General features: G+C 39.8%; 1 protein-coding gene across 1 annotated transcript; it reads left to right on the forward strand.

Annotated features, from left to right (window-relative positions):
• The first annotated feature begins 208 nt into the window (after positions 1-208).
• LOC112292482 (uncharacterized) lies at positions 209-7,622 on the forward strand. Its single transcript, XM_024541019.3, has 12 exons — positions 209-1,323; positions 1,760-1,920; positions 2,082-3,048; positions 3,326-3,608; positions 3,903-4,671; positions 4,801-4,896; positions 5,069-5,249; positions 5,365-5,460; positions 5,568-5,634; positions 5,806-5,977; positions 6,127-6,576; positions 6,693-7,622. Exons 1-12 carry the CDS (start codon positions 1,207-1,209, stop codon positions 7,141-7,143), a joined length of 3,810 nt encoding a protein of 1,269 aa, XP_024396787.1. The 5' UTR covers positions 209-1,206; the 3' UTR covers positions 7,144-7,622.
• Positions 7,623-12,268: the final 4,646 nt, after the last annotated feature.

The raw sequence follows: 12,268 nt of genomic DNA on the forward strand, positions 1-12,268 counted from the left end.
AGAAAGAGGAAGTGAGCGAGGCCTTCCTGCCTCTCTGAGCTTCTGACAGCCATGACGAGCCATGTAAAATATTCATTCCGCAATCTTGCCCCCGCTTGCCCAGTCTCTGCAATCTCTTCTTCTACCCAGCCCCGCAGTAAATTGGATCATCACCTGGATAATTATGGAGTACAGGTGTTGAAGACGAGAAGACGAGAGGAGAGGGGGAGGAGGAGGTGAGGGGGTGGTGTGAGGAGCGAGACGAGGAGAGAAAGAGAGCTAGAGAGAGAGGGCAGCGAGACAGACGAAGTGGCTCACCGGGTCATGGTGTTGTCGACTGCGAGGTGTTGGATCATGGCGACGAGGAGCTTGGGGGAGGGAGTGCCATGGCTGCTTAACCTCCCCCTGTCCCACTCACACGCCATTGCCTGAAACAGGCTGGGTCCTGTTCTCGCTGCCTCGGCTCTGTCCCTTCTCCTCTCGACTTCGTCACTTGTTGATAGGTTGCCGCTGCGCGAGATGGCCCTCTCGCCCTAGATAGTCTCCCGTAATGGTGAACGGGGTGTTTGTCTCTTACGCTGAATGTGGCCCCGGAGTTCGCGCGTTGTTGATAGTTTTGGTGAGGTGGGGTGGGGTTTAATCTCGTGGATTTGGAGAGCGGGTTCTGTGGATGGATTTTTTTTTTTTTTTTTTTTTTTTTTTTTTTTTTTCCGGCCCCTTCTTTGAATGTGCACAAGAGTGGTAGCGAGTGTTCCGTAGCCCGGGTTTTCCCTGTGTGCCCTGTTTTTGAGTGAGTGCAGTGGAAGGGTTTGAGAGAGCGCGTTAAATTTCGATAAGAGGCGTATCGAAGGTCAGTGGGTGTTGTTTCAGATTTGCGAATTGTGCGCACATTGTAAAGGGTTCTTGGAAATGTCTGGAGCTGGAATGAAGTGATGTGGAAGGTTTTCTAGATGGGCTGTGACTTGAATGGTGTGTTGGATGTAATCCAATATGAACACCCCATTGCCGGTTCTTGGCACAAAAGGGAGGTCGGCGGTGCTCAATTGTGGTATTTGATAGTCTATGAAGAACGACGCGATGCGGTAGACGAAGTCTTAGCTCCGATGTGACCAGCAGTTCAAGGCTTGTGCAGGAGACACTGGAGCAGCTCAGAATAGCATCGATTGTGTGACTGTACATTTCCTCCTAATTTTCCGTTTTTGCAATTCCAGCCCCAAGCAGGTGATAATGATGACCAGGGGTAGCAAAATGGCGGCCGAGAAGGTGGATAGGGGGTCAGATAGTGGTCCCGAAATGGGTTCACCTGCCCGTCGAGAGCCCATCCCGCCCGTTACAAACATGCAGGTGTGTGCAATTTTCTCTCCAACTCTCGTAAATAGGTTACCACTGTAATTGTTGATTCTTCCGGGCCACGCCAGGAATATAACTTCTAGGGTACGTTCGAAGGACATGGCTCTTCTTGCTGAACTTTCTTTTGGGCCCTCTTGGTACCTTTTAGCACATAAATGTGATGATCCGAAACGAATTTCACTCTGGGGGCGACTGTCCGATCGCCATTTCTGTGAATGCCATAACTGTCTTTAATCAAACGCACAAGCTCTTGGCTATGGATAAGTGTGGCACATGTTGCACTGCCCTTGCGAGTAATCATCATTTGTAGTGCGCAGCTACTCCATATGTCAATGCCATACACATCGTGCCTGATACCTGGGTAATGCACATACAACTTAATTGTGTTCACAGAACGCACTGTCTTAGTCTAGTAGAGTTGACTGTGCAGGATTCTCCTCTGTTCAAGTACTTGTGTGAATTGTCGCCAATCCAGCCAGCGAAGTCGGTGCATCATGCCCAGACATACAACGAAATGACATTTCCACAAGAACACCGAATCTTTGCTTCTCCACGCAGTGCTAGAAGGTCCTCGACGAGTTCTCTGAAGAGGTGCGGGCGATGCCCTTTTCGAGAAAAAATTGTGATGTAACCGATCTTTGTTTTACATTCTTGAAGTTGGATAGGTGTCCGGGATTTTGAGGGTCTCTTAAGCTGTATGTGTTTCCGATTTATTTCTCCACTACACCAGTTCACACATGATCATTGAATAGGTTCGTTGCTGCCGAAAGTTTGTCAGCACAAGCCCCAGCTGAAGGTCGAGAAACTTTTGGGTGGCATCAAACTCCCACATTCTCCAGAAGCACGCTTTCTGATAATGGACCATCACCATCTCCACTGAACCGACGTTCCGATGATAATCAAGTAACTCCTTGTTCAAGAAGGCAAACAGAGGAAGTTCATAAGTCGCAACCTGAAAGCGTAAGAACCGAAGGATTAGGCACTGACGTATACGTGGCCGAAAATCTTGGTGGGCAACGGATATCTGGGAATCCAGCACATTCGAATCGGGGATCTACCTCCGGTGTGATGGCTAGAATAGCGGGTACCACTGCCAGCTTCCAATCCCAGTATAATGATCACCAGCAATTAGACCTTGCCGTGTCTGCAGCGATGCCCTCTGAGATGGTTAGGTGTATAAACGGAAAAGGTGATCTGTTAGATGGAGCAGGGAGCCAGCACAATTTTGCGATAGATAGGAGTCAATCTGCTTCTAGCTTAATGCCACATGCGATCGACTGCATACTTTCAAGCCAAGAGTCGAAATGCCCGGAACAGAACGACCACAGGCGCGTATCTATGGCATCCAGTTCTCACGTTGAGGGCAATGGATTGAACTTCAGTCCTGATGCTAAAGGTAGTCCTGAACTTGACCGTGAGACTACAGCCATGGCATATTTTCTTGCTGGAAACCAAGATTTAGGACAGGACAACGTCGAAGAGTGGTCAGAGGATTCAAGTGAGGTCGTTGTGCCCAGGTTGCCAGTGCGACCTACACCTGGATACTCTGAGAAACCGTCTGACATGATCAATGAAAGGGCCGTGAAACAGGAAAAACAAATGCTTGATGCAATTACTCCTCAGTCTGGACTTATTACTTCAACTGAGGATGGACACGACACAGGCTTGATTTCAACGACTGATAATGCTAGCAACCAGCAATCTGTTCTTTCTCACAAGGTGTGTTGGATTTTATTCCATTTCATGTGTCCATTTATGTTTTACTATTTTCATGTCTGGTGCTTGAATTAGGACCTCTCGATAAGTGTTCTCTAGTAAGCTGTAGCATTCTGTGTCTCGTCGACTCTTGGCTTAGTCAAAAGATAGTCATTATCTTCGTCGTACTTTAGTTAATGTCTTTCGTTTCTGTGTCTTCGGTGATCTGTAACTCGGTCCAAATTCCTCAGCGTTTAACTGTTTGTGGCTCTTATCTGACTCGCTAATGCAATATTTGCAGGTGGATAACGCCGGACAGCGGGGCTTCAGAAGACGGTGTCTTGACTTTGACGCTTCCGTAGCGAGGAGAAAAAGCCTTGGCAGCATGGGAGGAAGGAAATCTTTAGGTAGTAGGCTTAAAGATTGTAGTGGAAGCAGTATTGCTGATGACAACAGCCTATCTTCTGGTTTTGCGAAAGTTGCAACTTCAGATGCAACAACCCGACTCCTCTCGTCTGGGAACGATTTTTCGAATTCTAAAGATTCTACTACAGTGGAACGAGATTCTGGCACAGATTCCAGGGGTGAGTTTCGAAGTCCAAGTGCAACAGGATATAATACATCAATGCGGTGTATGGATAACAATTTGAAGGGATTTAAGCAGGTGTTTGGCTTTTTACGTTCATGAGATTGATGTCTAGGCACTGGCCGCTTAAGTATTGCATTAATGTCTAAATGCGATTCGTATCACGTAGCAGTTGAAGATTGTATTCTGTCTAGTAGAGTTACTAGCCTGAATGCATTTCAGTGTCCAGTCAAGTAGGTCCTCTCTGTCAATCTGGTTTCTTTAAGCATGTCCAATTTTTTTGTGAGATCAGGGATCCCAGCACGTGCGGACACATTTGAAGCTACGGCTATGGTGCCCCTCCCAAGCTGTTCATTTCAGAAAAGCATGGATGTGCTGAATGTCAAGGCAGGGGAAGCACAGAATCGGAAGTCTCAGAATCCTGGAGCGACACATGGGGGTAATGTATCAGAAGGCCTGAGACGGAGTCCTCGCAATCGATCGTCTGGAATTGGGCTTCACTTGAATTCTCTGACTAGCACCGTCTCCTTCAAACGGGATTTTTCGTCTGCTGGAGGAGAAAGCTCCAAAGGAGTCCTGGCTACCGTTTTAGGTTTACAATTTCAGGCCTCTTCAAGTCCTAGGGAAGATTCATGTGTTGAAGGGCCAGGAAGCACAGGTCTTGCTGCGAATATCAATCAAAATCTTAATCCAGGAGTTGATAAACATGCTGCTGAAAATTCTATCCAAGGGTTGACGAACAAACCTGATTACCACACTCAAGTTCCATCTTTATTAGAGAGGAGGACTCTGACGGAGTTAAATGGTGCTGATACTGCATTGCCCCTCATTAGCATTAAGAAAGTTAACGTTCCAGCCCCAGATTTCAGCGCTCTCAATATTGAGAATCTGCCACCGCTTGAAGAATCATTCTCATTGACTCCAGGAACTAATTTGCCGCGTCTTGTTAGTCCTCGAGGTCTCAAACGATCTCCACCTCATCAACAAGAGTTGATACCACGACCGGATGGTGAAGCTGTTGAAGAACTTTTGGGCAGCCCGCAAAGCTCGAAACGAAGACGGTGAGTTTCACACTGACTGGGTATCGTTTCCCCTCGCTGTGAGAATTTGTCTGTGTACGTTATTTTCTATCTATGTAGTATGATAGAATTGGGGAACTCGGGGAGATCTCATGTGACCTTATGTTTCAGGCTGTCCAGGCGGAAATTCACCGAGTCCTCTCAGAGCGAAAAATCAGGAGGTGGGTGCAAGAGGTGTAACTGCAAAAAGTCCAAGTGTCTAAAATTGTAAGATTTTCCTTCTTTTTCTTCTCGCTTTGAACCGCATTGCTGCCCTTTCATACTACATAGATAGAAGATAACGTACACATAGTTACAGTTAACTGGTGGTGGTTTCTGCTAAGCTTCCTGGTCTATTTGACATAACGAATTTCATTTGGTACTGGATTTCGTATGGCAGGTACTGTGAATGCTTTGCTTTGGGTGTCTACTGCGTGGGTTCATGTGCTTGCCGGGATTGTTTCAACAAGCCTGAGTACATTGAGACAGTCATTAACACTAGGCAACAAATTGAATCCCGTAATCCTTTAGCATTTGCCCCCAAAATTGTTCAGGGTGCGGAACCCTCTCCAGTGCCTGGGGTAAGTTCAAACCTAGCACATTTTACCTTACAATTTCAGGATGCCAATCTTATGCATATTCATGGCCTTCCAAGCTTTGCCCGCAGCTGAGGCATGCGTCCAACTGGTTGTGCAGGATGAGGCTCTAGACACTCCAGCCTCTGCCAGACACAAGCGTGGCTGCAATTGCAAAAAATCTCTATGTCTCAAAAAGTACTGTGAATGTTACCAGGTACGCAGAGAAAGCTGGGCCTTCGCGTGGGTATGTGTTTCTTTCTGTTGCGAAGTAATTACTCTGGATTTTTTCAGGATGTAACGGATTGCTGTTGTGGTGGACAGGCTGGTGTTGGGTGTTCTGAAGGATGTCGATGTGAAGGTTGCATGAATAAGTACGGCAAGAAGGAAGGTCTGTGTTTTGATACCGACTGCTATTTCTTGTATTCTGGCGGGCTGTTCATAACTGTACTGAAATCACCTCTGAATCAATATTTGAAATGAAATACAGTATGCTAGGACGTTCATCTCGTGGATAGCGGTAGTGTGACACGTTCTTTGTTTCATATTTATTGCAATACAGGGCCAGAGGGAGATGAGAAGGGCGGAGAACAGGCCCTTTCCACGCGGGAGGATTCTCAGGTTGAGGACCCAATCGAGTTCCTCAATAGAATGAGTGGAAAATCTGATAGGTTGTGTGACAGCTCCTCAAATCAGAACCTGTCTCCCATCACTCCGACCTTTGAGTACGACAGGTATGAAAATGAATCTTGAAGGGGCAGCTTCCAAGTCTTCCTTTCTCTGTTATACCTAGTTGTACGCCTCTTCCCACGTTTGTCCCTTTTACTAATTCTATGTGGATTTAAGTCATTGTCGCTAATATGATGCCGTGTTGCTCCTGCAGTCTTGGACGGCCCATACACAGATTGAGAACTTCATTGCGCAAGCGAGCTGATTCCTCAGATAAACCTTGTCGCTCACTCTTATCTCAGCCTGTATCAAGACCTCCCAACTCCCCGACCAGATTCTCTCATGCGCTTGATACCTTCCATTTAGTGCCTCCCTATCAGGGCCATAGTGATACTGAATTTTCTATGAGCGGAGCTGGGGACTCTCCCATAACAACCCCTACATTTGCGCGAATGGGTCATCTCTCCCCTAGCTGGGAAGGTCTGGGTGATCTCTGCACCCTCACTCCCATGCAGACTCTGGCCCCTTTGCGCCTAACACCTGGCTCATCGTGTGTAACAACGGAGCGACCTGGTGCCTCGCCTGCATTTAGAAGTCATATGACTGAGTCCCCGTACCAAGCTGCCTCTTCAACGAATGTGCATCAACGGCACACTTCTTCGAGGTCTCTTTTGTAGTTCTTTTGATGAGTTTCCTTTTATTTCAGTTTATAAATAAAAGTTATTCTACTTCTTGCTATGTGAATTCTTTTGTTTACATTAAACCGTTCTTTGTTGCCAGGCATTGGTCACCTCACTCTCCGAGATTCAGGCACCCCGCCCCTCGATCGCCGCTTCGATTCGACACGCCACGTCAATCCCAGCTGTCCTGCATCGACCAGACCCATTCAGCACCACCCACGCCCACAATGCAATCCTCCCAGCTACTTTCGGGAAAGAACCTCCAAAGTGAACTAGAGTTGGCGAAGGTGAGCGCCGCCGACGATGATGGCACCCCGGAGTTCATGAAGTACGCAGATGAGACTCGTGACAGCTCCCCAAGCCGAAGTGCTGTGACGAAATCAGGCTCTCCAAAGCAGAAACGTGTGACCCCACCCCGTAAAGGACGAAACAAGGAGCGGGATGGTTCGTCTCCTGGTGACGGTGGCAATAATTCCCTGGCCTCTCCACCTGGGTCGAGGAACGCCAGAAAGTTCATTCTGCAGGGGCTTCCCACCTTCCATAATGGCTAAGAATGCTTCTTGAACCATGCGAACCCCTTTTCATATTTTCTCTTCAACCCCACTGGACAAGAAGGCAAGCATGCATTTCCATTTTTGAGCTCCTATTGCCTGTGCTCCTTGTACAAACTTTATAAGAACATGGGACTTACAGCAGGAACGTGCTTTGTGGATTACCTCCGTGCATCTTGAGCGATGCTTTACATGAAGGGGGGACAACGAAAAAGGAAAAGAAAAAGATAGAGAAAAAGCAAGTCAGTATTTTCTCCTACCCAGCGTAGCATACAGAGTCGCGAAAATGAAAGACTTCAGTACCGGTTACTGTTTCATAAGACGCAGTTTCAACTTGTTGTTGGTCGTTGTAACATTGTAATATTCTCCTGTTTAAGAGATGAGATGAGAGATGAAGATGAAACTAGGGGTCAAGCTGACACAGAGCTTGGACTTTTCTGTGCTATAATCATCTTACTGTCTTCTGCACCGTTCCTTGATTTGATGTTCTGACCTTCTGCCTAGTGTTTATCGCTCACTTGTCAAGCTTTCATGTATATCTATGTAACATATTATGTACCGATTGCTTACGTGATGTTGATGCTGTCGGCCAGCACATTTTTTCTTGTTGCTAAGTGATCCAAAGCTTAGTTACCCTGTATTTGTTAAACCGTTTCTATTCAATATTGTTTTTCTGAGGTAAATCTGCCAAAGTGAAAGTCAGGTGGGGTGACTTGTCAAGATGGTTGTAAAATTGGCTTGTTAAGATTGATAAGATAATTTCGTCCAGTATGTGCATCAGTTTATTTCAGATTCACTTTTATTTTAATCTGGGTCAGTACAATTGTTATTAATGAAGCATCATTAATGACCTGCTATCTCGATTGATAGGAATATTAGTACTGTACAAAGGGCAATCTAAGTCCAATGTGGTGAAAACTTGGACTTAAAACATGGGATGTAACATGTTAGAAAATAGTGTAGCCAAGAATATTGTTTAGAATAACTTAATTCAATACATTCCAAAGAGTATTTTCAAAGTCATGTATCAAACCTGGTAATCTTTAGTCATATACATCCAACCGAGCTGTTTCTTTTGTCATTGTTTGGATCACCGAACTTGAAAGACGATTTATTTTTCCATTGTCAATGTAAACTGCATTAGTTAAATACATGATATCAGTTGTATTCAATGTTGATTGTATCTTAAATTTCAGGGTTGGTTCAATCAATTGAGTAGATTTTGTGAGATTCCCTTCAAGTCTTTTTACTTTTTAATCACCTCCAAAGAAATACTATCGAATGTCTTGTAATTAATCCTTTTTGAGTTCCGCAATAGCCTTTAATTTTTTGAGGAAATTAAAAGTTGCTACCCAGAAAAAGTAATTAGAACAAAGAACAATCCTTCAGATCATCCCAATAATGCAAGTTAGATATAGAACTTAATAATTTTGTAGCAAATATAAATTAGGATTATCAGATGTTTCTTAGTTATTTGTTATATCAATGGATATTTGCAAACTTATTATTATTACTTTATAAATGGATTTGATATGTTTTTTTTAATTGTTATATATATATATATATATATATATATATATATGAAGTTATTAAAGCCACACCTCCCAAACTATGTGATGATTAATTTTGGAAAAAATGGAATGAAGAATGGAGATAGGAAATGGAAAATATAAGTGATGATTAATTTTGGGAAAAATGGAATGAAGAATGGAGATAGGAAATGAGAGATATGAGTTGGAAATGGAGGACAAGGAATATGGAATAAGAGATGGAGATATAGATGGATGGAATTGATCATGAGATGATAATGTAGGATGTGGCTTTAACAACATTAGAGTGTGATTTTAATAACTCTTTATCTACATATATCTTTGAAACAAAGTTTATAATTTAATATTTTGGATGTAATAATAATAGTGACTCACTATCAATGTGGTTGTTGTTGGGCCCTACAATAATAACTTAGTTTGAAGGAAGTTTAGGAACTAACAACTTTTTTAAAGTAAAGAAATGTTTATTTATTTATTTATTTGTTTATAGGATTTTGAGTTTAGTAGCAATGATACATATTACAATGACAATATACATAGAGTGTATTAAGGGAAATGTAAAGATTACATGGATTATTAAACAATGATATTATTACAGTAGTTATTAGTTTTAACTTATTAATGGATATAAATGAAAACATGGGATTATTGTTTCTTATGACTTATATTACTAAAATAAATATCTAAATTCAACTCAATACATTCTAAGTGAATTTTTTCTCTTAGAATTTTTTAAAAGTTATGTAGAAGTGCTTTTGCACAAAGAACCATATAAAATCACTATAGATTAGGTATCGTGTATCAATACATTGTTTGCATATCATATTGTGTGGTTTGAAATCTATCTAAATTATCCTTGCACTAGCATATTCACAACAATAAATACATATCTCCAATGTGAAAGTGGTAGTGTTGATAAACATGCCATATAACACTAATTCAAGCTTGGTTTGAGTTATATCTCAATCTTGTTGTAATGAAAAAATAGATGGAACAATCACACATATTCATCATTAAAATGAAAAATAAAAGTAGCTCCAAGTATACATAATTTTTTAGGAAATCTAAGGCTAGTTATACCTCTTTTATTAATAAATAAGTAGAAAAAATTCCAATAGAGAATAAAAAATCCACAACAAATATAATAAATTAATCCACATATAAACACTATAAAATTTGTCCATCAAGATCTTTCAATTCTAACAAACTACTTGAAAGTATTTTCTTAATCTTTAGAATAACTGGACCTGCTATCATATTCAATGTAGTTGTTGCAGTTAGGTGCAAGTAAATATAATCATCTAGTACAAACTACTATAGTTGTGATCTATAGCCTTATTTTTTTAATGATAGCATATTTTAAGGTATCACAATATTTGGCAATAGCAAGATTATTCAATGTTATTGGCATAATGTGTTCTAACAACTTTATTCATGCATTATACACCTTTATCTACATATTAAGATCATCCATTTTTACCATTGCATATATATCATATTTAATGCTGGTAATATTGGTTTTCATCTATACAAAAGATAGTAATAAAAAAATATGGCTAGAAAAGCTTGTTGACTAAACTTATAGTCTATAGTCAATCAAGATAATTATAAGTTTCAATATCCATGATATCCTTTTTGTAGTCTATATTTCATAAGTATCTTCTTGATAGTCTGGACCATGCATTCTACCAAACCATCTACTTTAGAATGATCTCATGATGTGGTCCTATAATCAATATATGCCTATTCTAATAAAGCTTAAAACTTACTTTAGAATTCTTTATCTTTATTAAACATCAATTGATACTTCAAATCAACTTAAAATTTGATTGAAAAAAACTTAAGTTGTTCTTTTGTTAAATTTATCAAGCAACTCTTCTAATTCTATCCATTTAGAGAAGTATTCAATCATCACTAATATGTATTTGTTATGCTTTTTAGTAATTGGTAATGGTCCTTTAAAATTCAAACTCCATCAATATCTTAGATTTATAATAGGTAAAGGTTATAAAATAGGTATTGGTGCATTAAATGAAGCATGGACCATGTTATAGAATTGTCACCCTAAAATAACATGTTGTGTTTCTTCCTACATATTAATCCACCAATATTGACTTTGTAAAAGATTGTAAGTTTTTTTTTTTTTTTTTTTTTTTTTTTTTTTTTCTTTCAAAATATTTCAATTCTTTATAAATGAGAAGTATTAGCTTCTCACATTTTTATAGCCTTAATACCACATGTTTCTTTCTATGTGATGTTTTTTAAAATAAATGAGATTCTTCCAATTCAAATCATTTGACTTATATAATCTTATTTCTTTTTTTAAAAAAAATACTTCTAATGATAATTCTCTATTCTTTAAATAATCCAAAATTGGTCTATTATCAAAAATATCTTTGGCACCTTCAAATTCTTCTCTTCCTATTTTAATAGAAGCACTTTTCAATGAGTCTCCATTTATTGCTAATAAACTAAGATACAAGGATTGATGCCATTCAAGTATGTATTTTTCATCCTTTTAAACATATTACTTGACTCTTGTAGAATCTATTTAACTTGGGCATAAGTTCTTACTTAATCCATCAACATCCATATCTACCAACTCTATCTTATGCTCTATCTTAATGTCATATTCTTGTTGTAATGGAGTATGGATAAGATATTTGCATTATTGACGCATAGAAATAGGTAGTTGGAGCCATATTTGAGAAATTTCTTGAAGTTTCTAGAATTGAGGCTAAGTTGGTGGTCTATGTAGGATCCACTATAGAACATTCTAAAAATGACTTACAATAATTATTTAGATAGAGTCCACTATTTAGAATATTCTAAAAAGTTCTAAGATAGTTGGACAAAGTATAAATAGGACTAACTAGGGCCATTTGAGTATCTGATCAAGTATGGCTTTGCTTCCATTATCTTAGTAAAGTTTGGTCATTCATTTTTTTGTTTATTTATTTATTTATTTATTATTTATTTTTATCCATTTTATCTTTCATGTTCTATTCTATTTAACTTGATTTAGTTTTGTTCTGGTCTATGCTATCCTATGTTATAATGGAATTTATATTGCTATAAATTGGAAAGGTCTTAGATTTTAGAGATAATCCAGTCCCATTTCATTGGTATCAAAGCAAGTGTTAGTTTGTTCTTTAGTAGTATATTAATAGCAACCATTTAGTTGAAGATTAGTTATTATTGTCTCATCAGGTGTTATTTTGGGATTACCACAAGCTACTCTTAAGAAGTCACCTGGAAGAAGAAAAGGCATTACAATAGCAAAGTTCAGTAAGAAAATTGCAGCATAGAAGATATGGCAAAGCAATTCTAGATGGAGACTTAGATACAATACTTTCTATGTGAGATAGCTACTTTGCAAGGACAAATGGAAGCATTTAGTACAATAGAATTAATATTTGTTAGATTGAAATTAAATAAGTCCGATATATACTTTGGGATTTCAAAACAAGAAGATGTATGCCAATGGCTCTTTACCATGTGACAATACCTTTAATTATCTAGGAGAAACTACCATTGAATGAATTACTTATATTTCTAGCTATTTGAAAGATGTA

The sequence above is a fragment of the Physcomitrium patens genome, chromosome 15 (genome assembly GCF_059467195.1).
Source record: "Physcomitrium patens ecotype Gransden chromosome 15, ASM5946719v1, whole genome shotgun sequence".
NCBI classification, from domain to species: Eukaryota; Viridiplantae; Streptophyta; class Bryopsida; order Funariales; family Funariaceae; genus Physcomitrium; species Physcomitrium patens.

Bases quoted from the DNA above. Each gene is read 5' to 3' on its own strand.
- LOC112292482 (XM_024541019.3), top strand. From the start codon at position 1,207: ATGATGACCAGGGGTAGCAAAATGGCGGCCGAGAAGGTGGATAGGGGG. The intron at 3,609-3,902 runs GTGAGTTTCGAA...TTGTGAGATCAG, and splicing joins TTCTGGCACAGATTCCAGGG to GGATCCCAGCACGTGCGGAC. The intron at 4,897-5,068 runs GTAAGATTTTCC...TTCGTATGGCAG, and splicing joins AAGTCCAAGTGTCTAAAATT to GTACTGTGAATGCTTTGCTT.